The 27,945-nt window shown below is 37.6% G+C and overlaps 1 protein-coding gene across 1 annotated transcript; it reads right to left on the bottom strand.

Moving 5' to 3' along the window:
• Window positions 1-185: 185 nt before the first annotated feature.
• On the bottom strand, window positions 186-21,399 carry RGS21 (regulator of G protein signaling 21). The gene is made up of 4 exons (XM_066253519.1): window positions 21,389-21,399; window positions 16,133-16,209; window positions 12,512-12,678; window positions 186-389 (listed from the first exon to the last, which is right to left on the bottom strand). Exons 1-4 carry the CDS (start codon window positions 21,397-21,399, stop codon window positions 186-188), a joined length of 459 nt encoding a protein of 152 aa, XP_066109616.1.
• Window positions 21,400-27,945: the final 6,546 nt, after the last annotated feature.

The following is a 27,945-nucleotide window of genomic DNA, read 5'->3' as shown; positions in this document are numbered from 1 at the left end:
GGCTTCATAGTTAAAAATATTATTTTTCATTAGAGTAAAAAAGTGTTTTCTAAACCCTAAAGAACTTACATTGTGTTTGTGTATGAAAAACCTTTGCCTTAAAGTGTAGTGATTAAGCGTTGATCTGTCTATCACTTGTTTCCCTCCAAATTGTAACCTGGTTATTGGTTTATCATTTACCTTATTTACAGGAAAGGGAGCCATTTTTTATGATTTCCCACCTGGTTGCTATTTACCAGTTTTTTATAAATCTCTGACTTTAGAAATCGAGGGAAAGAGTCCTTGGCCATGAGACTATAGATTAACTTCTGAGCCTCATCAAAACATTTGAGAGTCGGTTCTGCGATATTCTTTGAGATGAGGTCCCTGGTGCTGAAGTCAATGTTAATCTGTGGAGATAAAGTTGCATATCATCAGATTAGTTTATCAAAGACTACACCATTTATACAGGTGGCAGATGCACGTATTATTTGAATTTTTTTCCCTTAACCCAAAGACAATCTGATGCAAAACACCAGAAAGGTCATGCGTTCATTTTCTGATGCAGAACACATGCTCGGTGTATATTTTTTTTTAGGTTGAGAAGGGTTGGCATTGACAGAGAACACAGGTAAAGCCTTACTTTGAGATTATAAAAATAATGGCAAAGTGCCCACGCAAACAAAATACTTTATGATTTTAAATTTCTCTCCTCGCTCATTCTTTGTTTTGTTTTTTCCCAGTGCTTTGATCTTAATACCTAAAATGTGTTTCCAGAGGTAAAGCAATATCTAGAATTTATTAGGGTGGCTTCCACCAACCCATTTCTATTCTCCATATGTTCCTGTGCTCTTTCCCATCATGTTGCTTTCATTCTAATTTGCATTTTTTTTTTTTGCCAGAACAAACCAAAAAACACCCTTCTTTACACTGACCCCTGTGCCTTCCCCAGAAAGTTTCAGGTCCAATGCCGCAGCCTCCTGGGAGGCCTCAACATCTGGAATCCATTTCTACTTCTTTATGTAGGACATTGCTGTGGGGTAGAGGAAAGACTTCAGGGTAGTTTTCAAAACTGTACTCTGACATTCAATGATCTTGGTGACCGGGGCTGACTGACTTTATCTTTATGTGCTCTGCTTCCTTCCTCATCTGTCAGGCAGCTAGTTCTGGACGGAGCTGTTACAAGGATGAAAGCGACATGGCACAGACACGTATTAATTCTACAGATATGTCTGGGTGTCATTATGTGCCAAGTTTTGCTGTATTTGGGGAGCGACAACCAACACCTAAGTAAATAGTTTTATTTTAGACCTGAACATGAAGGATGAGATGAAGCCAGTCCCCGAGGCATGGTGGGCATGGGTCAGAAAAAACACTTCTGGCAGAAAAAACAACAACAAAGGCAGAGTCCCTGATGCAAGAAAGAACGGGTCATGTCCCTAAAAGCCATTCTGTCTGGGAGGCTGGAGCATAGGGTGTGAGACAGAACGTTCCTATGTCGAAGCCAGGAAAGGTGACACAGGCCAGAGCTTGGAGAACTTAAGTGCAGTTTGAGGAGTTATGACTTTTCTCCTAGAATCAATGGGAAGACACTAAAGGTTTTAAGCAGGATGAGGCATGCTCGCATGTTGTGACTCTACTGTAGTGCCCGTCTCAGAGTGGACACCAATGAACAGTTGCTGTTGTCAAGATCTTGTCATGGTCTGTTTCCCGCATCCCGTCTTGCGTGGTGGGGACATGACATGAACATTGCCTGCTTTCCTCCTTTAACTATGCTGTTAATTATTTCACGGCATCATCTGCTATTTGTTTAACTTTCTATCCCCCATCATGGTAACTATAGCAACTGGGCTCTCATTTACTGAGGGTGAATTTCCACAGAGAGCAGGGACACCGTGCCGCCTCATTTTGTTCTCATCGGAACGCAACACCTACACTAACTCCTTATTCCCTGTATCAGGCAATAGGGCTGAAGCCTTCATCGGGGCTTTCTTAGCCTTCCTGGGTTGGTCCCAACTTACACATTTGTTCTCCTCTGTGCATGCTCTGTATTCCCACCAAGCGAGACAGTTTCCCTCAAATCCCTTGCGTTTCCCCAAGCTACGGCCGTTTTTCTGTACTATTCCAACGTAGCTGTACGTTACTCCTTTTCACCTAAGTCTTAAATAATCCTGCACATCTTTAAGATGGCATTCAAATCACATCTACCCTGTGAAGTGCTCTTCCTCTCAAAGGACTTTGTGTGACTTAGACAACATTGGCATTTTCTGCAACTCCCCTGCCTGGTTCAGTGTCGGGACTCAAATACATCTCCGCTGCAGCAAGAAAGTGCGACAGTATGTCTGTATTTGATCAGAATCATGTCTCGATTTTGAAGGGAACCATTTTATTTCCACATAATACTGATCATCATTATTATTTACTGAGAGGAAAAGCTTGCCCCCCTGACCCTCTTGTTTTCTAATCTGCTTGTTTCTCTACCAAGGAACTGCCAACATCAGCTACTGATGGCTGAGTGGTGAGCAGAGAGACTGTTCCCAGGAGATAACCAGTGATCTTATGAAGATGTGTCTTGGCAATTCAGCTTAATGTTAGTGACGAAACATCACACCCACATGGTTGTACAAATGCCATTATTTTTCTCCAAGTTGTTCAAGCTTGAAACATAGGAATTATCTCTGACACCTCCTTTTGCTCTGATTGCTTCCCATATAACTATATAACATATTTATATGGCACATATAGATATTTTTCCTCATTTGTCTATTATTTTGTAATTTCACAATGTTCATTTTCATTCTCGCTCCTGTCTCTGCAGTTTACTTTTTCTTTCCAACCTGAATCTCCTCACTAAACCACAGAATTCACTTCTCACCTGACACCTTTTCCTACAATGTCTTTCCCTCCCAAATACTGTAAATAGCATTTGTATATGAGTTTCACCAAAATATCACTTTTCATTGTATAAGCATTCAGCTGAAAATCTATTATTTTTTTTGTAACATAAAATTTAAGCTCCCTACCCTGGTATTTGAGCCTCCTCACCCCTGGACTCCAGCGTGTTGTCCCCAGATCATCTCCTACGTGTCCTAGTGGTAGCCAGCATGCTGGTCTACTCTCTTTCCCAGAGCGCCTGAAGCCCTTGTTTATGCTGTTGGATTGTCTAAAATCCCTCTTTCCCCCACATTTTTGTTCTGTATTGACTATCCTGGTCTCTTATCATCTAGCTTAAGTTGAATATCTTCCATGAAGCTTTCCTCAGTCACTGAAGGAACATCACTAATTTCCTTCTCATTACACATTGTTTTGATTTGAAAATCTTAAGAAATTAGATTTCTTGCTTAAACAGGATTGGATACAAAGGCTTCTAATGTTAAGTATTCAATCTGATTATCAGAGAAAAAAAGATTTGTCAATTCCCCACACAGGGAATTCAATAGTTTGTGACATGGAATTAACCTATCTTTTATCTGCTTTTTCCAATTTCTTTCACTAATTCCTTTTTTTTCTGTAGAAGTCTCTGAAAATATGATCGGAGCAGAGATGCATTATCCAAGTTCTGTTCCAAGCCTTCTCTCTCTAGACTTTTTCCTGCTGACTCTGTCTTTTCTTATGGCAAAATATTTAAAAATGGCATTGTATCAAAATAATCTTAAGGATATTTAAAGATGATTATTGGAACTGTAAAACTAATAGTGATACTATTAGTGCGGATGACTAGTTTATATGATACAACTCTAAGATAAGTAGTAGTATTATCCCCTGTTTTTCTGGGTAAAAAGCCAACATATATAGGAAAACGTAATTAATTTATAGTCACTCCTAGTACTTCTTCATTTAAAGTATTCTTGAATGGGAGCTTAGAAATTATGTCAGGATCTGAAGATACATATAAAGAAGATTAAGATGAGAGGTCCATCAAAAAGACAGATTTTGAAAAAGCAAGCCAGAGGGGGGAAAATGTTTTCTGAAGGAAAGGAGATTTCTTGATCTTTGAAGTATTATTAGAAATTTGGAAGATGAAGAGACTTGTGCATGGAGGGTGGGTTGAAAGCCACCCAGGGATGTTTGAGGGGAGGAAAGGTAAGGGCCTGGGGTGGAATGGAGTTTCCAGATCATGCAGATGAGCCCTTACAGGTCCGGTTGAAGAATTTTTACTTAACCTGAAAGCACTGAGGAGAATTTTAATGAGGGACCAATGTTCAACTTATGCTTGAGAAAACACACCGCTGGCTGCCATGCGGTATATAGCAGCTAGGTGTGGATAAAAGGAAGAAAAATTAGGAAGTCATACCGGAAGTTCAGGTGGGCCATGATGGTGGATTAGGCTGCGTAATGTCACAGGAAGCGAAGGGGCATGCATAGATTTCAAAGGTATTTGGAAAGCAGAACGATGGAACTTAGCATCACATGGGAACAAGCTGGGCCGAGGAGCAAAATCTTTAACAAATACTCTGAAGAATGAGATGACAAAGTTCCTAGGGGTTGGAAACGGGGTCTAAACAGAAGAGAAGAATCAGGGATAATGGCCCAGTGTTTGGCCAGAGGGATTTGAAGAATGGAGTTGCCCTTGACTGAGATGGAGAGACTAAGGCGGGAGAAAGCTTTGGGCAGGAAATCGAAACTCCGATTTGAATTTGTTAACTTTGAGATGCCCTTTACAGTCTCAGGGATGGGAAGAGATCCCGGGAGAGTCTGCGCAAGCAGAAAATAAATGGGGTCCGCCTCCCTCATTACAGCGTGTGTTGTGTGATGAGTTGGAACAGCAGAAGAGATTGTTAAAGGGCTGGCAGGAAGAGCGGAGAAAATGCAATGCCAGAAGCCAGGGGAAGACAATATTCCAACGATCAGAGCTCTCCATTTCACTAAATGTTCTTGAAGAGCCCATAGAAACAAAGTTTGAGAATAGGCTACCAAGAGGGCTCTATCTTTTCTTCTCGACTTTTCTGAAATTTCAGTATCAGGATAAGAATGAAAATATTAGTCTTAATATATATTTGGATACCTAAATTCTTTGAATAAAATCACTTCTGGGGTATGTTTCTGAACTTTTACCCCCTACCTCTGCGCTCATCCTAAATTTGGTATTTGGTTGGATTCTACCAGAAGACGCATGGATACATTTCCCATCTCAAAACAGAAGACAGAGGTGACGCTGAACTTTGAATGCAATGAAAGTGAGATGTTACTAGCAGGTGATCTTCAGGGAAGACCTGCTTAATCTTGAAAAACTTCTGAGCCATTGAAAGTTACATGGAAGTTTACACTTTGCTGAGCATCTCATACTAGTAGGTCCAGAGCATGGGGCTAGACAATGTATCAACTGATGAAACAAACAGAGTTATAGCAATAATATTTACTGATGTGCAGTCACTTCCCTTTCGTTTACATGGATATGCTTCCATTTCATGGACTCTGAGAAATACAGTATTTTTCGAAAGGCCATGAATTAGGTTAGAGATCTGAGACCGCTGCACTATCAAGCTCAAAAACAAGATGTGGGTTTGTGACTCTTATGGAGTGATAGCTGAGATGTCATTGCAACCATTTAGTGGCTTTTAAATCCCACATATTTTGAAAATGCCTTGATATAGCTGACATCAACAGCAATATCTAGCAATAAAATGGCCACCTTCTGTATGTTGTTTATGGTAGTCATTGCAAAACAATTGTATTATAAAGATCTAGAATTTTTTTTTAATACACAATTTTCTTAACTGCCAGATATGCATGCCAAGGTCCTTGTGTCAATACCAGGAATTAAAATTTTTTTGAGGGGGCTTTCAACAAATTATTTTTTGCAGGAAGAATACATTTTGAAGTGTCCCTTTTGGCTTTCCTATGACCCTAAGCTGTGCTTTCTATATATTTTACATAATTTGAATAAAAAGTTTTCAGTTGTGCTCTCACATTCAAATCAGATAGCCTCCCTCATTGAGGAGGTATTGTGTATCAGGAGATTCATTATGCAAAGGGTGTGTGCTGGTCCATGTAAAACACCCTGCTAAACTCCCACCACCGGCAGCCTGTTTCTCTCATTCACAACTGAGCTTAAAAAATCACTGTTCAAATTGAAGTGACCTATGATCATGCTTTCAGTGACATAATTCTATTTAATCATCACGAACGCCTCTGGTCTTACTTCATGTTGGGCATCATTAAAGGTGAAAACGTATCCTTGAAATATATTCTCAAGGATGGCTATTAAAGTAGAGGATAGCAAGCTTTGCAACATATAGAATTCAATCCATGCATGGGACCATGTCCTTATGTGGTTATTGACTTTGGAGGCAGAGATACCGTATTTCCCCAGGTATAAGATGCACCCTTTTTTGAAAACTTTGGGGTCTAAAAACTGGGTGCATCTTATACAGTGATTGAGCCATTTCAAATGCCATAGATGGAACTGAGGATGAGGCAATATATGAAGACAGTGATTCGTCGTCAGACACAGATGAGGACCAGCTAGTAGATGGGAGTTTTGATAGTGATCAGGTGTTGTATGAATTATATGATGAATAAAACTTGAGTTCAATAACTTTATGTAAATACATTTTCCCCCAAATTTCGGGTCCCAAAATCAAGGTGCGCCTCATACATGGAGAGGCTTATACACAGTGAAATATGGGTAAATGCCGCTCTGTTCTAACACGTTCAGTTGGGCAAGAGATGTCAAAGAAACCACGACATTGGCGATTGTAGATTGTATGTATGTATAAAACCACAATGTACATGGACTGTTAAAAATAAATGGATGTAGGCAACAGCTGTCTAGAGAAGCTGAAAGGGAGTGAAATTAATTGGGTTCCTTCCTCAGCCCAACATGCTCATCCAGGATAGTGGCACAGGGTTGTACAGATGTTTGGAGAAGCACCTGAGTGTTTTGTTTTTATTAAAATGCAGCAACCAATTTTTCCAGGGGTGGGAGGGTGCAAAATATTACTGAAAAGTATTCGGAGAAATACTTTTGCCACTTTCTTGTCTCCTTAGGCATATTTGCATCTGGGCGTCATAGTTTAAGAACTTCTATGAAGTAGAGACACTATGAGAAGAGAAATAAAGTATTTTGGTAAGAGAGAGGTAGACGCCATGGGACAAGATAACTAGGTGTTTGCCTTTAGCATAAATATCAAGGTTCCCAGGCTGCATCATGGACATTTAAATTAAGCAGTTGATCCAGAGACTGGAATCTGAAACCTCACAGGAGGGCTGTGGACCTCCGTCCTCAGGCTCTGTGCATCTTAGTGACTTGAGGGCTCTTCATTTTATCTCTAAGGCTCAGTTCATTTTCCCCTGTGCAATGTGGATGCTTGCAACACCTCCCTAAGCCAGTGAATGTGATGACTAATTGAATGAGACGGTCCATGCACCGTGCAGGTGTAGCCTAGAGCTCGATTCCTGCTTTCTTCTCTCACTTTGCACTCTGGGCCACAGAGCATGAAGGCTTCTTCCCCCTGGACCAGCTTTCGAGGTGCTGGCTGGTCCTTTGCTTGACTCTTCTTCCTTGTCCTACTCTGTCCTTCCCTGCTCCCATCTTGTCTACCTCATCATCTGTATTTCCCTATCACATCCCTCATAAAAGTTTATTGCAATTATTGTTCTAACTGGTGTCTTTCTACCAAGATGACGCTTCGCTAGATCTATTCAGGGATGCTGATACTATTTTCTCAGCAGCACCAGTGTAGTGCTTGACATATAAAAGACACACTGAGCTACTGACCAGTGTAGCAAAACTTAGGCAATGGGTTTTTAAAAACGCAGATGTGACATCTGGAGATGATTCTATTCTCAGGAGGGACGGGTGACAAGCTGCAAATGTGGGGCAGGACTAATGCTCAACAACACATCGCCATGTTGGGAAACAGCTCTTACAATGCAAAGAAAAAATGTGAATAGAAAGCGGAGAATACAAAATTGGCATTACAGTAATGTCAGGAAATGCCTCTAGATGCTCATTTTCAGGGGCTTCCCTCTGCCAATAACTCTGTGTATTCCATCAAGACGGAGTTCAAACCTAACCTCATTTAAAATAAAGACCTTCTCTTAAAGTCCTATCTCAGTACTATTCTGGCATAGCCTTTCGGCATAATGCAAAAAAGATTTCACCCATTTTTTTTTGCACTTGATCATTTTCTCCTTAGCTATTTTTCCCTAGTTCTAAATTTTATTTTTTTAATCCAACTAGATTGAATGTTTCTTTTGAGCCAAACCACAATTTGAACCTGTTTTATTTTCTTGCAATTCTTTATTGAGAATAAAATTGCCTCATTCACAAAATACACGGGGTTATACTTAATACTCTTATCACTTGTTCCCTGGGGCTTCCCTTCCATGGAGGGATTTATCTCATGAGGAGGTGAACAATAGGCACAGAATAAGCATTTACTGATGTGGCATAAAATACAAATCAGTAAATAACATTATACTATGGTAAAAATAAAGGCAAAAATCCAGATAAACAGATATTTAAAAAATGTCCTGTACAGACTCATCAAACTATCTCCTTTTTGGCTACAGTTTTCTTCACATTTAGTAAATAGATTTAAGAGTTATATAATTTTTTGACTGCCTGTGTCTTTGTTCCTGGACCGGTGATAATATGAAGTTGAATGTAGATGCCACAATACACTGTGGTCTGATGGTTCCAACATTTTCTAACCCCACAGAAGGACAATCGACATAGACAATTTCCCCCTTAATAAAAATTTCTTTTCAATATAAGGGAACAATGATAAACATATAAGATATAAATTATATAAATATCACAGCAATATTTAAAATATATCAGTGTCTTAGCTTGATATAAAAACATCTTAAATTTCTTGAAGGCTTACATTCCCTTAAAACTAAGTAACATGTTTTTTAAATTTTCAAATATTATGAAATTAGCGTTCCACTTTGAGGTGATAGTAAATAAAGTTTAAGATGATTTTCTTTGTCATTCACAAGTTCTTATTGTGTGCAAAACAGAGACAATTTAAATATGTATATATTGCTTGTCTAATAATTGTCAAATCACGTAGTCAAAATACCTAGCTCACATCTATTTTTTCCTGCAGTATTTTCTTCTGAAACTGCCTAGGTACCATCCATTCAATAAGTAGCTCCCTTTACTGAAATGAGTAGTTTTTATAACATGTCCATGTATATATATTTTCCAAGTCTTTTAGAGTTGCTTTTCCTCAAATGTCCTTACAAATTATATACTGATTGTGTTCAAGTTGATTCAGTAGTGCTTCTAGTGACTTGTTTGAGGACATAAAGGGATTGACATTTGTTTAAAATTGTCCTGATGATGTAATCACCAGATCTCATTCATCATTCTCATCTGTCCTGAGTGGTTGTTATATGCTATTTTTTCTTTTAATGAACGTATTTTTATATGAAGAAACTGAGGCTCCGAGAGCAAAAATCACTTAGCCCAAGATTACAGGATGTGAAATAAGGTCTGGGAATCTCCAAACTGAAGGTTTTCTGGCATCAGACCAACTCTCTACTAGTGTGAAAGTCCACACAGGAGGGACAGGGCCTCAGTCCAGCTGCAATTATGATCACCTTGCCAAGGCCTGAAGTTCCATTTTTGTGTTCAGTCTTTGCCTATTTGAACAGGAAACTGAGAACCATACTGATGTCAATTTATAGACAGGCGTCATTTAGTCAGCTCCTTCCAGTCTCACTGTAAATTGTCTAATTGCATTGGTTAAATACTATTAAGTCATGCTAACCATTTGATAGATGAAGAACTAAAGACACAAGAACTTGAAAAGAAAGACAATGAGACCATCTTGAGGACACGGCCTTGTCATTGATCTTTAGGCATTCCTGTCAGGGAAAGTGGTTGTAAGTTTAATTCTTTATAAGAGTCAGTTATACAACTATAATTGAATATAGAAAAATGGGAGAATATTCTCATAAGAATCTCACTCTTGAATTAATTTTCTACTCATGGAAATTTTATTTTCTACCAACCATATCAAATAGATCACCTTGTCTTATTAAATCGTCCCACTAGTTAAATCTAGAAAATGGCACCCTTCCTTATTTCTGCTGCTGCCTATCCAGCCTCCTCTCCCCACCCCTCACTAGCAATATCAGAGTGCTTAGAATTTCTGGAGAGCACTGGAGAACTCTGGACCTCCGCGCTATGCCACCGTGCCTTCAGTCTGAAACAGTCTTGCTTATTTGCTCTCTTGATAGATAGTACTTATTTCACATGAGATGCCTGTGGTTTGCAAGTGTGAGCCAATCTGGAACTCAGTCTCTTAACTCTCCAGGGACATTCAGTTACGTTCCTACTGGGCTAATAACAAACATCGTGCTTGTATTACTATGTCGCTTAGTGCATATTGACTGGTTTTATTATAGGTCATTCTCTCCTACACTGTGTCTTTATTGTGGGGACAGCTACTTAAAATAATCTGCTTAATGAATTAGCATCCTAACGGTTGTATTATATTTAACGTGTAGAGAAATACCGTGAAGATTGCAATTGGTGTATAATATAAGATACAAATGCCTGTTAGTAATGCAAATTGGAAAATAATAGAAATGAATAGTAAATCATAGAAAATAATAAAAACAAATGGCAAATAATAGAAAATATAATGACTATTTCAAATGTATATATGTGCTTCTTTATTTTCAATGAATTTTGTCACATAGCCACTTCAAGGAGACAGTATAATCTATCACTTGAAAAGCAGCCACAAATTTAGTTATATTTTATTTAGTCTACGTGATGTTTGAGAATGTTATTCTAAAACAATCATCGTTAATTAGATAGATTTATAGAGAAGGAAAAAAAAATCTGGCTTTCCAACCAGTATCACTATAAATAGAATATCTTTAAAGTTGATTTCAAAGCCTTTTAGGGAATGACACATTAATCAACTTGATAAATCTTATGTATTATACTTTAAATTTTTTAGAATTATTTATTGATTCTTTATATGGTGCCTGGGAAATGAATGTTGAAATAGATCCACAGGAGGTGAATTTCCTTTCTTTTCCCCCTACAAATTCCAGGTTATAATTCAGTGGTTCATATTTCTGGAGTGTCATACTAGGGCAATATGTGCTGCAATAATTAATATCCGTCTAAAACTTGAACTATTGATATGGAAAGTTTATGCCCTTGGTTGTCCAAAAGTGTTTGTATTTCATCCACTCTGTCTTTTGTCCCCATAAGTACAACCAACCCTTCTTATACCATGAGTCCTAATTTTAGATCAGAAAGTACAGTAACCATCACCTGTCAGGGTATTGGAATTGCACCTCTGGGAAAGATGACTTGTACTAGTAGTTTAATGTATCTTTCTGTTTGCTACTTATTCATTAAAATGTAGCCACTGAGAAATCAAGGTGGTTTTAAAATGTAAATTGCTTACAATTTAAAGTTAAACACAAGAGGGGTATGTGAAGATGATCATGGTTTTAGTTCTGGAAAGTAAATCAAATAAAAATGCGATGTTGCATACAACACTTTTGGGGAGGGGCTAGTATCAAAGTCACTCCAGATTTCTCATTCAGGCCTTTTTCCTATTGTTCTGATTCTAAGAAAGTGCAGGTGGGTCCTGCTCCCTCAGATAGTGCCTCCCACCTTTGGTTCATTTTAGCTGGCAAAGGAATAAAGGTCAGCAAATATTTGTTTTGGAAAGTGAGGCATTCATTCTTAAATGCCATAGTGGGGACATCCAAAATATTAAAAATGAAGAATTTATACTGTTGGATAGGAGTTGTTATTTTTTCCCCACATACTATTTATTTATTTATTTTTTGTATTTTTTTTCTGAGGTGAAAAGTGGGGAGGCAGAGAGACAGACCCCTGCATTTGCCTGACTGGGATCCACCAAGCATGCCCACCAGGGGGCAATGCTCTGCCCATCTCTGGCAACCGGAGCCACTCTAGAGCCTGAGGCAGAAGCCATGGAGCCATCCTCAGCACCCGGACCAACTTTGCTCCAATGAAGCTTTGGCTGCAGGAGGAGAAGAGAGAGATAGAGATAAAGGAGAGAAGAAGGGTGGAGAAGCAGTTGGGCGCTTCTCCTGTGTGCTCTGACTGGGAATTGAACCTGGGACTTCCACATGCTGGGCTAATGCTCTACTGCTGAACCAGATGGCCAGGGCTCCACATACTGTTTTAAATAAAAACAATTTATTCCCAAATTATATTCCACTTTGACTTCCATGGTTTCGAAAAGGCATAACAAATGTGAACTTAAACTACAGAACACATGTAAGTAGGATTTCTGTAGGGTTGGCCTTAGAACTATGGAATGTGAGAGAGAATAGACACTATTTCTCAAGAGCCTGGCTGCTGTGCTAAGAAAACAGAAACAGTGTTGAAATAGACTTGCTGAGTCACTGAAGGCCAGAGCTCCCCCCTTCAGGAACTTCTATGGGGGTTTACAGACATTTTTCTCTTGGGTACAGAGCTGCAGTTTGACTTCTTCTTAGATGGATTCAGTGTCTTTTAACTGGGAGAAGATTCGCTCAAGGATGAATATTCATTAAATCAGACTATTTTACTCACCTCTTTAGGGGCGTCAGCTTCAATGAATTCAGAATAGATCATCTTGGCTTTGGAAGCAATTTTTTCTTCACTCTCTGTTTTCTTGAAGTCTTCACAGGCAAGCCAGAACTCAACATTTTCTTCACTAAACTCTGATTTTAGAAATGTTCGAAAAGCATCCAGACCAGCTACAAAACACATAGGAAAGATGTTGTATGCCACAGAGCTCAGTAATAGGGCCGAAATAATTTTCTTGTACAGGTTGAGTACTTATAGGGTATCCAGTGACAAATACTTACCATCTCTTTAAATATGATATGTATATGTTCTACTTTTGGCTCTCAAAGCCTTATTTGGATCAGTCACCATAATCATAAAGTATTATAGCTCTAATTCTACAATTAGCTCCATTAACAAAGAAAACCTGTACTTTTTAGATCTGAGAATCTAAGAATTATATTGAGGGGAAAGTCTTTTTGTTAATTGATTTTTTTTTATTGACTATAGAGAGGAAGGGGAGAGAGATCAATTTGTTGTTCCACTTATTTATGCATTCATTGGTTGATTCTTGTGTGTGCCCTGACCAGGGATTGAGCCCACAACCTTGGCATATTGGAAAGACGCTCTAACCAACTGAGCTATTCGTCTCTAGGGCTAGAGGAATGTCAGTTACTTCATGGAAAATCCCATGGACTTTGATTTTTAGACCCATGACACTGAACCCAGATCAAGTTAATGATGTTACTAATTCAGAGTAAGAATATCATGGTTATTATGAGTTCTTGAGAAAACACAATTTGATGCTGAGAAGTTAGATTGTATTGGTTTGGGCTTATTAATGCAAAGGAGTAGGGGCTGGCATTTATTAGTTTTTAGGGGAAATATTGGCCAAGTCTAATCTCTCTAAAAAAAAAAGTAACTGATAAGATATTGAGTATAAATGCTTCTTCCTTTTATGTGTTGATAGGTCAATTAAAATAGATTTAACAATGTTTTTATTTATTTATTTTGAAATAGAATTGACATAACAAGTCATTGCAAATGGTTATCGGGTACCAATTAAAATTCTCAGTAGAAGTATTTGGAGAGTGTGAACATTGTTAATAAGTGAGCACTCTAAAAAATTCAATTAACTGCATGCTTCTTGAATTAAAAAAATACACCCAAGAAGTTTCTGTGACACAAATTTAGGTCCTGAAAATCCTCATAGTAACCCCTAATGAAAATGTTCTCTAAGTTTGGTTTAAACAATGATAATTTGAGGATTCTAAACAGAATTTATGATAAAATATATATCTATAGAGAGGATAAAGTATACTTTAATAGCAATGAAAGAATATTGTGGATTCATGAAGGCGTATGAAGCTTTACCCCAATGAGGATTATCTAAACACATCCCAGATAGATGGGAAGTTGGAGATCAAGAAGCAATTATTATTTGCTTCCATCTTGTGAAAGATCACTCTGAACCAATAATTGTTATCATCTTAGACACAATAGGACAGAATAAACAGCTAAAACTGGAGCTAGTTATCTCGGAAACTATCGAACTATATTTTTCTATTCTGTACATACAATTTGACTGTTCAAAAGATGTCAAGTGAATTTGGAATTATATGATACATGCAATTAAAATCCAATTATCTGAGGGCATACTTTCTAGGATGGAATGGCTATGGGTTAGATCCAACAGAGGCTGACAAAAGAAAAAACATTCAGTAATTACCGGTAAAATCTTCTTTAGTGCTCATGCCCAGTGCATGAAAGGCTTATTATCACATCAAAACAAAAAACAAAACAACCCCCCCCACAAAACAGTTAGATTATCTGGTGAGTCATTGAATTGTCAAGAGCATTAAAAGGTGTGTAAGCTTTTCTCTGGTGTTATAAAATCCAAGAACCAAACAGCTGTTCAGATGCGTCTATAACTTTTCCACATAACATGGGCATGAAATATAGTATCCCAGGAGCCGTGTCTATGGACGCCTCTTCCTTGGTCTCAGAGTCTTCCATGGCTCTGTTATTTGTTTGTTTGTTTGTTTATTTATTTATTTATTTTAGAGAGAGAGAGAGAGAGGAAGACAGAGACATACAGATGAACATTGATTTGCTGTTCCATTTATTTATTCATTCCATGGTTATTTTCGTGTGTGTAACAGAGAAGAGAGACAGAGAGAAGGACAGATTGGGACAGACAGACAAGAAGGGAGAGAGATCAGAAGCATCAATTCTTCATGTGGCACCTTTGTTGTTCACTGATTGCTTTCTCATATGTGCCTTGACCGGGGGGTTACAGCAGAGTGAGTGACCCCTTGCTCAAGCCAGTAACCTTGGGCTCAAGCCAGCAACCTTGGGCTTCATGCCAGTGACCTTTGGACTCAAGCCAGTGACCATGGGGTCATGTCTATGATCCCACGCTGAAGCCACAAACCCTGTGCTCAAGCTGGTGAGCCCACAATGAAGCTGGCAACCTCGGGGTTTCAAACCTGAGTCCTCTGCATCCCAGTCTAATGCTCTATCCACTGTGTCCCTGCCTGGTCAGACCCATTGGTTGATTCTTATATATGTCCTGACCAGGGATCAAACCTGCAACCTTGGAATATCAGGATAATGCTCTAACTGAACTGCCTGTGCTGCAAGCCCCTGCTCTGGAGCCAGCAAAGTGACCCCTGGCAGAGAAAGGTCCCCTCTGAGCTAGCCCAGTCTGTCCCACTGACTGTATGTTAAAAAAAGAAAGAAAAGAAAACAAATCATGCCATTCAAAACTTACAAATGTGCTATTCCATATTCTTAAACTCTTTCGTATCTGACCTTAGTTGAATTCTAGTACTAGTATGTATGAATCATTTTAAGAATTAGTTATTTAAGAGTGTTAAACTAAAGAGTATAATTTAGTCTAATCTAATAGAACTCTATATGAATGAACAGCGACGAAGAATTTATTCAGCTTTGCCATGTGTTTAACTTTTCTAAAATTATGATATTTACTTTATGACTTTAAAATGGAAATGCCATTTGATTAGTTCAAACAATACAACATTTTAAACATTTTTATATATGTCTTTATAGTGTAACTTCTTGAGGTAGAACTACTGCAAAGCAGAATGATTTATCACAAGAAGGTCTAGTGACCTTTGCCAATGACTATTTTGTATTATCTGGGATATTTTACTTATAATTGGCCAAAATTACCTTACTTTAATATACACACATACATTTAAATACGGTTTTGTATTTACTAAAAATAAGAATAGCTCAGTTAAAATAAATACTTCATGAACTTTATTTTGACCTACAGGACATTTAAAACAAGTGGTTTAACTTTTAAATTATTTGTATGTTTCTCACAACTAGTAACAAAATACTCATTATTGTTATCAAACAATAATGGATCTAAGGAAATGAAAAATTCCTCACACTGCTTTCTTTCTTCATGTTTGGAGTTTCTATTACCATGTTTTATTTTTGGCCCAACACAATTTCATGTAGACTTTGGGCCTGCATAAATTTTTTGGACTGTGAAGAATCTTTTACTTCAAATATAGATTAAAATCATACCATATCCTAAGTCGATCATTTCCAGGATTTAACAATTTACTTTTAAGTGTTGTATTTTCATAACCCTTCTTAGGTGATCCTTACCTTGGTTGGTTAACAGAGTGTCCATGTTTTCACACCACGCCACTGTTTCTGTTGTTGGAGACCTGTAGAAACAACATCTACCCTTGAAATAGCATTGTGATCTTTTTCTACTAAAACCTATAGTGATATTTGAGTTATGTAAATTTTGTTGAATAGCATCATTCAAATGAGCTTTACACCATTGATTAAATTGCAAAAGATTGACTAGAATTATACAGAGTGGGGCAGAAGTAGGTTTATAGTTGTGAGCAACTGAGTTTATCCTTGTGTTATTATGTATTTAAAATTTTTTTTTAATTTTAATTTTTTTCTGAAGTAAGAAGCAGAGAGGCAAACAGACTCCCACATGTCCTCGATCTGGGATCCACCCTGCATGCCCACCAGGGGGCAATGTTCTGCCCATCCAGGGCATTGCTCTGCTGTAAACAGAGCCATTCTAGCGCCAGAGGCAGAGGCCATGGAGTTATCCTCAGCACCCAGGCCAACTTTGCTCCAATGGAGGCTTGGCTGTGGGAGGGGAAGAGAGAGATAAATAGGAATGAGATGGGGAAGGGTGGAGAAGCAGATGGGCGCTTCTCCTGTGTGCCCTGGCTGGGAATCGAACCCAGGACATCCACACGCCGGGCCAACACTCTACTGCTGAGCCAACTGGCCAGGGCCATGTTATTATGTATTAATTATTGTATTTTTTTGTACCAAACACAGTGAATGTATTTTGCCCCACCCTATACAACTGCTTTCCATGGTGGACAGCAGTTCAACACAAAATAAGATATAATTTGACATTAACAAGTTAATTATTAATCTAGCTGACAGTATTAATATTTGCAAATTCTTCAATTGTAAAAAATGCACAAGAGAGATATTGCTCATGGGTCTATGAAATAGTGGATGTCTTGTATGTGACATTCATCTGGTCTATTCCAGAAAAGTGATCATGATAATAATAGTGATGAATGATTTTCTAAGTTTTCACAATATATGAAATTATCCATCCCATAATTATTGCATCTCAGAAAAGCTTTTAAAAGTTTTTATTAAGGATTTCTAATGTGTAATTATCTTGAAAACATATATTTATGTATTTTGGGGACATCTTTACCCCCTACTCTGAGATGAGACAGCCTTTATTTTTCCTTAGACTGGTAGGATTCTAGTTCTTGGCTGATGTATTTAAATCCAGAAATCTGTCAGGACAGAGTAATATCTTTTGTAAAGCAGTAAAAAAATGTATAGACATAAGCCTTCTGAAGAAGGTATACTTTTGGGGATGTGATGTAGAAATAATAAATCTGGTTTAAGATATAAGCTTTTGAGGTGCAAATATATCATGCATTATTCTTCTTAAGAAACAAATATCCTGATGAAATAAACTCTATCCTTAGAAAACACCTGCTTGCCAAAAAAACAACAAACAAACTTGGATTATGTAACTGGGATGTGTAAATCACTTAGTTATAGAAAGGGATGGTCTAACTCAATGGTCGGCAAACTCATTAGTCAACAGAGCCAAATATCAACAATACAATTATTAAAATTTCTTTTGAGAGCAAACTTTTTAAACTTAAACTATATAGATAGGTACATTCCTTATCAAGGTAGTGCCCACTCGTGGTATTTTGTGGAAGAGCCACACTCAAGGGGCCAAAGAGCTGCATGTGACTTGCGAGCCGCAGTTTGCCGACCAGGGGTCTAACTAAAGCTTTCTATTAAAATGATTGATAATAGAGTCTTATACCTAGTCATTCTTACAAATTTTACATTTGCCTATCAAGGTGACTAACCTTCAGTATGCTAGTGCGAAGTGTCTCTAAGCTTTCATACTCTGTTACTTCTGGTCATTTGCTGTGGTTACATTATTTGTGTTGGGGGGGGGGGTTTGGTCCCTTCTGCTGTGGTGATTATTGTTGGATTTTCACGCAGTAATGGCCATTCTCATAGCAGAGAGGTCAAGGGGGCTGTGTGACTGGGATTCATGTTGTTATCTCAGATTCCTTATATTCCCATATCGGATTTTCTTCTTCAGTGGTGGGAGGCTGGTTTTCCTTTCTCCCTTGAGTGACTAATCTTGGGGACACAACCTTTCCTATGAAACCATTTTGAAGTAGTGCTTTTTTTTTTTAAAATTTAAAATAATGTATTAAAGAAAAATTAGAGAGAGAGAGAGAGAGAGAGAGGAAGTGAGAGATAATTCTCAATTCATTGTTTCACTTAGTTTTTCCATTTAGTTGTGTACTCATTGATTGCTTCTTTCATGTGCCCTGACCAGAGATTGACCCGTTGGCCTCTGGTGTGCCAGGTTAATGCTTTATCTACTGAACCACTGGGCCAAGGCTGAAATGGTGTTTTTTCATTCAAATGGGCATTTTAAATAACTTTGATTATTCAATTTTCACCTTTCAGAAATGGACCCAACTCTAGATTAAATTTTACAGTGAAGAGTTTTTGAGCACTGTAAAACCTGTTACTCTAATAAGCTTATGTTGTAAATCCTGTGACTCAAATATAAGGTCTTATAGGAATTCTATCAAAAAGTGCTAAATTATCATTTAGTCAACTTAATATGCATGTTTAAAATGTCATCTCTACTTGTAGACCGAAATTGGGTGGTTAGCAGGGTATTCAAGTTAAAAGCTATTGTGAAATATATGCTAATAAAGGTTTTATTCCAAACCTGGCCACATAGTATACTGATTTTGAAGGAGTAACAGCCATTAAACTAAAAGACAGAGAAAGACAGTGTAGACAACATCATTCAAGGACAAATACACACTCTGCCATTAGTATGTATGTTCTCTGATGATGGGAATAAATGCTGTTATTTTCCAGCAGAGAGACCACTGTCTGGTCTGTGAAATATTTGTTAAACATATAAAACAAATAATGAATGAACGACCAAACCCCAAATAGTAGCCGATATGAAAGCTTTCAATTAAGGCAATGCAGTGTCTTTCATGATACTGGTATCACTGAATTTTATTAGCTTCAAAGTGTGTTCTGAGCAAGGGAATAGGAGAAATGATGTGAAAACATCACTAGGGGGCAGCAGACCACAGACCTCATTGTCGACCCTGCAGTATGTGAAATTGGAGGAAATGGACCACATGCATTCTGGATGATATTGAGGTTGGTCACATCCTTCAGGGAGAGACAGGTTTGCTTAAGCAAATAGTGAAGAGCTCATTGAATAGAATGGAAGTATCCAAGTAAATGGTAGCTATTCCTTATTTTCTTCAGTAATGGACATAGAAAATAATAACAGAAGAAAGCAAATTCTGGGAGATGGTGCAGAACCAAGGACAAAGGAAAAATCCTTATGTCTTGAATTATGAAGATATTAAAATATTAAAGGTCGCCCACAGCTTTAGAATAATAGAGCTAATAGAATTAGAGACACTAGACTATTCTAGTATTATTTAAGATCCATCAAGTGCTGACATTGTTATAAAGGGAAACGTTGGCCTTTAACTCTGAATCGATACCCCCGCTGGGGGGTATGATAATGCCTGGATTGCCCTCACATTACTTAACTGTTTTTTAGCCAATTTCAAGTTTGACTTGCAAGGTTCAATTTAAACCATATTTTAAAAGGGTTGCTGGTAATGCAGTATTTACTTTTTAGAAGTTAGGACAAATGCAATTATTTTGAGGAATAATGCTAATTTGATGTTTAAATTTTGGGTATATTTATAATTCTGTGAAAGACTCAATTATTGTTATATATGTCTAACCTAAAAGACAATATTGTTAATGGCACTAAAACACACAACCATATATTGACTGTTTGCAATTTGTACCACATTGTACTAAAAGCATGTCATATACTTTATCTCATTTAACCTTGAAAATTATAGAGTGTATTTTAATCCCATGTTACTCCTGAGTGAAGACATTCAGAAATGCTAATAACTGGTGTAATATCTCACATACTATTAGTGGGCAGTTAGACTTCAAACACAGGTGTAGCTGTTTGCAACCCAAACTCCATTGACAGTTCATCCTAGAATGAATGAGCCAATATATGCATATGCTTTGCTCATGTTCTGGAACTTTTAGAATAAATGCTTTGAGAAGGATTTTCCTGTGACAAAGTTTTATTGTACTTCCTACATGCATTTCCTTTGAATAAAAGGTAATTTACTATAATTACTCAACAGAAAATTTTTAGGTGACAGATTCTTAAGTTAAAGTAAATTATCAGATGAAAACAAGATCATTTCTATTATTAGGTGGGAGTGAGCAGTAGCCTTCATGTTTAAAAAAATTCAACTATATAAGTGAAAGGAATCCACTGAATTAAAATTGGGGGAAAAGAGGGTGGCTGATTTACGAGACATGGGTTACTTTAAGTAGGCAATGTTATTTCTCTCTTTTTCCCTTTGTTTGAATTTAGTTGTAACTTTGACAGACCTTTTGCCTGGCTCTTTCCCTTGTGTGTGTATTTCCCATGTAACTGTGATGCATAATCAGAGTAGCTCTTCGTGTGTCCATGATTCACCATGAAAATACACCACATAGCAGGAGCCAAAATCACGCTTAGTATTTTATGGGATTTTGGCTGATTTCCTTTCTGTTGCCTTCAAGGCCAGTAGCCCCCACGTTTTCTGTCCAGAGAAGAGTCAGGCCAGATGGAAGCGGTGTGAAAGCTACCAAGTTATCTGGCTAATTGCACCAACCAGGACCAGTTGTATTGCGTTAAAAATGTGGACTCCAACAACTTCACTGTTCACACTCAATTAGCAGCGTGCTGGAGAATGGAAAACTCAAGCAAGGAGTCCATGTGTTTGAGGACGTGACAGCTGCTTCCTTACCCAGCATTTAATATCCATTTTCAAATTTGTAAGGAAGCATTGCAATAGTGAATACTTTTTGCAAGGATCATATACATATACACACACATATATATATGTGGTACATATATATACACCTAAGATGATACATATATATGATATCATATATATATGTCTTTAACTTGAACATTGAATAACTTTGAAAAGCTTCACATAATGAGAGCTCTGTCTCCACTCTACAATCTTTCTTGATCTTTAGCGAGTATAAACATTAGCTGCAGAAGCAATCCAGTTGTTGACATATTTTAGAAATGAAGAAGAAATAAATAGAGAAAGGAGGGGCGAAAAAATAAAGCAGGAAGAGAGACAACCACAAGTGAAGGAAACACACATAGAGATGAGTGCAGGCTCAAGTATTTCATTTGCACACCTTCTGAGACAAAAAGAGCTTTAAACAGTGACTCACTTCATGGGCATCTTTTGTCCTCGGACCGCCGGGTAGTGCTGAGTCCCTGGCTGATCTTGGAGCTGAAGGTGGGGTGACAGCAAGGAACATTACAATTAGTTTGTGCATACCTGTCCCCTGGGTTACAGATTGGCATTCTTTACATCATGCCATTCCCAGCTTTTATTATATATTTTTATATTTTCATTTTGATGTTAACTTTTCTCTGGTCAAAACACTTAAACTTCTAAGTAACCAATAGCTCTTAGAATGAGGTTGACACTTGTCCCAGTCTTTGCCATAACTGAAATAAATTCTGCCTACATGTTTGGTTTCTAAAGCTCAGATGCATCTGTTTACAAGACAAGTATTGTTCACAGGAGGTTAAATCGACTCAGAACCATATATATGTGAAAAATTTAGTATTCACCCTCAGGCCTTTCATCTGTCCAAAGATTATTTTGTTTTTCTTTGTTCTTTGATTATTTTGAAAAATAGTCTGAGGAAATCTCTACTTTTAATGCAGTTACCTTAAACGACTATATATGTTTAAGTATTTTTTACAATTTTATGCGTGGACTAAAGTGTTCTAGCACAAGGCATCATACATTTTTGTTCTTGAAATTTATAGGCTTTATACATCTTAATAACATGTATTTTTCTACTTCCTTTAACCATGACTCTCATGGCATTTTATGCCAATATTTCTTTAGGAAATGCTGATGTTTAAGGTAATAATGCTTGGATATATTTATCAAAACCAAGGCCATGGATTGGTATTTTTCTTTGAGGTTGAAGTTGTGTACATATAATCCCATGCTTCATCAAGCATTTATTTCAACCTAACCGAGTTCTTTGGGAGTGAAATTCTACTGGTGTATATTTCTGATCTTCCATGTCCATCAGACATCCCTGAAAGATGGATGGTTTTCACGGAGGAAGAAAGAGAGGAGTCAGAGGACAGCGCAATCCGCTTCTCCCTGATGGAGCATGGAGGTGTCCCCATTTAGGGGGGCTGCAAAGGGCCCGAGGGTGCCTGGTGCGCGGACAGCCCTGGGCCAACGAGGTGGCTGGGATTGGAAGAGATGACCTACAAAGTCACTGTCTCATTAAGAAAGGATAGCATCAATTAGCTCAGCCCATTTTGTTAATTCAAGCACCACTAAGTTATGTTCTTATGAAATGCAAGATCTGAATGGGGAGGTAAATTTAGGCTTTGTTTTGCTGATGGGGGGGATAATGAAGTGCTGACTTGACCACATATGCGTGAACTTTGTAGAGAAATAAACTTAAAAATGTAAAAAAAAAAAGTGTAAAAACCCCCCTGGATGGGAAACCATGCTAAGTCTGTAAGAAGTATGAGCCTGAAGTAGGCTTCTTTTACATAAAAACTTTAAAACAAAAATTAAAGCTCTATTTTTTACTGCAGTGGCGGTGCCCATGAGCTGTTTCTCGTAATCCTTGCACAATGCCCAGTGGCTGTCCATTTAATGTGCCCTGCCCGTTCCTTCCATGCTTCTGTTAACTGTTTCTGGAACAGCTAAGAGTTAGATTCAATTCATAGACGTGAAGGTTCATAAGAAATGATCAGTGAGTAAATAACCTGTGTCTTTAGGCCGAATGACTCTTTGTTGTGTTCAGTACATCTTGACAAAAGATCACCATGTATAAAAGTATTGTTAAGACATTGAAATGTCGTCAAGCCTTAGTCCCAGGGAACCCAGTATCTCAGTATCCATGATCAGAGCTCCTAGTGTGAGGGGCTCAGTCATAGCCCCCAAAGATGTCCACATCTTACTGCCTGGAACTTCTGAGCATGCTTCCCAATGTGGCAACGTGGGTTTATTATCTGGATGAGCCCAGGGTAATAACAAGGGTTCTTACCACAGAGGGTATGGGAGGGCCAATGACAGTGACAGGGTATGTTAGGACAGAAGCAAGAGTCAAGGATACAGGTGGCCTTGAGATGCAGAAAGAGACACACAAATATATCCCCCCCCCAAGATCTTCCACCCCACCTCCAAAAGTCTCCAGATACAATCAGCCTTGCCAATGTCTCGATTTTAGGCCAAGTGGGATTGATTTCAGACTTCTGCGCTTCTGGGCTCTAAGGTAAAAAAATTATTTTCTTCTGAGCCACTGAGTTAATGGCAGTTTGATGCAGCAGTAATAGGTAGCTAAGACATCCAAGGAACTCCAGTCTGTAAAACTCTGCTTATGGATGGAATAAAATAGAATTTTGAGACCAGTTCTGTGAATATATATGTAAGTGTGGATCCTTTCTACTGAACAGTAACCTTGACCTCCCTGGGTCTCTTTGCTACTGAAATGGAGGTGGTACCTTTCTCAGGGGTTACTGTGAAACAGCGTGGGAATGTATTGAATACTAAGCCAGAGAGCATCATATACAGCGCTACTTGTAGCTATTTGTTTTACTTCCTTCCTCCTTATCTGGTAATCACAGCAGCATAGTTAAGATGTCCTACGGAACTCTATGGACAATACAACTACCATCATGCAGTCAATGGGGTTTTCTCTGGAAGGGGGTGAGATTTATTCTACAATTGTTTGTTCACATTGTGCAGGTAAATGTGGTAGGTGGTGTAGGCACGCAAAACTTTCATCGGGTGGGATGGCATTGGTAATTTTGGAAAATAAACACGGTGAGATTGTGTGTGGAATGAATTGAAAGAAAGTGAGAATACAGGCGGGGTCGGGGGAGCCATAGAAGTGCATTTTGGTCTGAGCAGAAGACAACGAGGGTGCGGGTGAGGGCGGAGGAGGATGGAAAAGCCTGTTTGAGCCACGCGGTGCCCGTGCGGAAGGGATGGATGGGACAAAGAGGGTTACAGGAACAGAGTGGCACCTGATAGCCTGCAGATGGCGTTCCTACTGATATTCACAATTACAGTGCAATGACAGAGCAGAGACGCAAGGGCAGAGCTGTTTGCTTATGAAAGAAATATTCAGATAGTTTAGGAATGTCTGGATGCACAGCGACACTTGTATGAATGAACTGGGGAAGAAGACGGGGTGCGCAGTCAGAGAAAGACTTAAGTTATAGAGCGGTGTGGATTTCCTTTATGAACACTGTTCCTAATAGCATTTTGGCAAAAAGAAAAGATGACCAAGGTTGTCACATGACTGAGAGAGGTAAAAGAGCGTGAGGAGAGAAACAATACTGTGGGACTGGCCAAGGTGGTCACTGGAAAACCGAATAAGACTGACAAGGATGAGATTAGATGAGAGAGACTGTTCAAACAATGTTGCATGATTATTAGTCTACATTACATTCTTATTCAAATTTAAGAGAAAGATGATTGTTATTGTTATCTGTTGTTTTACAATGGTCTTTCTCGATTTATACAATAGGCTTATAAAAGCAGTTATTTGGGACTAAACAATTTAAAATTTATTTCTTTTTATAAATACAGAAGAGAGGGGGGAAATAATATTTTTCCAATTCTGTGTTCCCTCCAGTTATGAGGTGTAATTTATAAAGCAATGAGGCTGAGTTTTGTATGGTTCATAAATTACTAAAGAGAGCATTCTAAAAAGGAAGTGTGAAATGTTTTGAGCAATGGCAGCACCGCTGAAATGTGTCTCATCTCCCAAAGTGGCTGCTCAAAAACATAACACTCATTTCGCTGTTTAGTTTTGGTGTGCTTCTTGACAAATCAGTCATATTACTGGCTGGTCACAGCTCAGGTTTGTCTGTCCTACGTGCACCTTCTTTGTGTTATTTTAGAAGACCGTGTCACTGACAGTCAAAGAAACATCTCCCTCCATAAAGTGAAATATATAAGTTTAACAAGCTTTTTTGGATGCAAGCAAGAATGTCTCTGATGTTTTACATGTTAAATATCGTTTTGCATGTTAGTACATTCACACACCTAAGTTAATTAGAATTGCATTGGAATCCTATGATAGTATTATCCAAATCACAAGATCAACTTTCCTCTCCTTTTGGTAAAGAATATTTGACTCATGTTATAGTCTCATACTCTTCATAATATCTGCTATTAACTAAATTCCTTATAGTTTTGCTTTACTGTTGCTGGGTACTTTAACAACACAGAGATCAATAACCATTTAATTGACTTTTCTCCCCCACATTTCCAATTTCTGTGTTGCCATCTTATACACACAGCATCTATTTGACTTGCTCCTAAGCTACCCTGCCCTTTCTATTTACTAGGTGCTAAAGAGTTTAGTCGTCAATACAAAAATAAAAACATGTCAGGTAGGGTGGCAGTCATGCAGAGATGAATAAAGCTAAGTAAAATAATTCTTAGAATATTTCAGTTGGACTCTAGTGTACATTTTTGCTAAAAATATTTCATTCACTTTTTGTGGTCCAACAGAATAGTTAAAACTTTTGATAGGAAATAAATACCAGGTAGCAGAATTTCAATAGATTAAAAAGAAATGATTCTCTATATTGTAGCTTTTTTAAATAATAGAGAGAAGATGCTAAAGTCCTTGTGTTTGAGAGCACTGATCCCTAATAAGAAGGGGAAACATAGATCCTGGCTATATATGTCTAAATTGAATTTCTCTGCTATATCCAAATACATTTCAAGTACAACAGACAATATTTTTTACTATTATTTAAGAGGAAGGTTTCCATTATTGTATTATATATTACTAGAATCAATGATCTAAGTTGTGATATAAATTCAAGTTCATTTAATTCTGTTAGCTAAATGAGACCCAAATTTCCACAGAGCATAACTTGTTTCTCCTACTTACTAGTTATCCACAAAGGGGAGGCAATAAGACAGAATTCTTGCCAAGCCAGTCACCACACAACAAGATTGTTTCCATTTCTTTTTTTTTTTTTTCTAGCTAGGTATTTACCCTTGCATAATAATTTTGCTTTCGCATATATATGAAAAAATACATATACACTATATATGTATATATTTGACTTTTAAACTTGTAAAATTTGTTTTTATGGAATGGAGAAAGGAAAAAGACAATGAAAATCTATTCACTCTAGCAAGTATTAGTAAAATATCTGGCTAGTTACTTAGAGATGTTTAATCATTTAATTTTTTGACAGGCTGAATGAGCCTCTCTTAATTTGTAGATTATTGCTGGAAAAACTCTCTTTTCAACCCTAGAAAGAAGGCAAGAAGTCATCAAATTTGTGGGCTACCAGGAATCAGGTAGTAGCAATGTCTTCCACTGAATTTATCATTCGTTGACTATTTGAGCCTTTTAATCATCTGATCAGAGTGCTTAGGCTTGACTTATAGACTGGCGACAGGAAATTCAGGAACATCACACACATTAATTTTCAATCAATCGATTCTTAGACAATATGTTTTATACAGAAGGATATCATACAAAGTGGTTAACCTACACATGATTACAATGAGTATACTTCTCTGAACAACAGCAAAAGCCTTCTTTCTGTTCCTCCTGCCTAAAAGTCATTTAGTTTAAGTGTCGAAGCAAACATTCAAATGTGGCATTAACTGATTCCAAAACCTATGTTTTTTTTCTTGCAAATTATATACATTCTTTATGTGAAGGCATTTGTCATAAGTTTAAAAGAACAAAAAGTATTAAGCATTATGAACATTTTTTAATAGAAGACATGTCTGTGAGAGTAATATAATATGTCTTAATGATGCTATTTGAAGGTCCAGATATGGTAATATGTATTTAATAGGAAAAGTATTTAAAATACAACTTAAAAATAGGGTTTGCAAACTCATGAAGCAGGATTTCAAGTTTCATAATGACATTAAGTGGAATACATATTGTGATTTATTTTAAAAGAAGTGCTACCTTCATCTCAACCCAATTTTGGTGGGAGAAGAGATGGAGACTGAAGAGAAGGGGGGTGGACATAGGTTGTTTTGCAAATTTAACCCTATTATTTCATGTGTATTATGCTTTTTATTACAGGGGATCTTTTAGTAAGTTACTTCTTAATATAGAGCCCAGACCCAAAGACAAGGCTATATGTATATACATGAAGTCTATCTCTTTATAACCATAATATGCTTAGGCAGCCATATGTTAAAGTAGTTCACTTTTGCCACATTTTATTAATGATATATTCTGGGTTATACTTAAAGTCATATAATATCTTTTACTTTACTTTTTTAAGTTTTTTGTTTTGAAATGATTGTAGCTTCACAGGAAATTATAAACACAAGACAGAGAAGTCCTATCCACCCTTTACTCTGTCCTCCCTAGCAGTTGCATCTTAACAAATTATTACAGCAGCTTATCAAAACCAGCCAATTGACGTTGGTGCATGTGTGTTTAGTAATACTAGTTTTAAATTCCTTTAAGTAAATAGCAAGGAGCCAAACTGCTGGATTATATGGGGCGTATGTTCAGCTTTGTCAGAAACAATTGAACTGTCTTCCACAGTAACGGCACCATTTTGCATTTTCACCGGCAAGAATCCAGAGTTCCTATTGCTCCACATCCTCATCAACATTTGGTGCAGTCAGGGTTGTGGATTTTGGCTCTTCTAAGAGAGGTATAATAGAAGAAGCTCCTGGTTGTTTTAATTTTCATTTCCTTGGTAATACATGATGAGGAAGGTTTTTCAT

This window comes from Saccopteryx bilineata, chromosome 1 (genome assembly GCF_036850765.1).
Source record: "Saccopteryx bilineata isolate mSacBil1 chromosome 1, mSacBil1_pri_phased_curated, whole genome shotgun sequence".
In the NCBI taxonomy this organism is placed as follows: Eukaryota; Metazoa; Chordata; class Mammalia; order Chiroptera; family Emballonuridae; genus Saccopteryx; species Saccopteryx bilineata.
The sequence above is the reverse complement of the archived record's forward strand: the minus strand, read 5'-3'. Positions and strand labels throughout refer to the sequence as shown.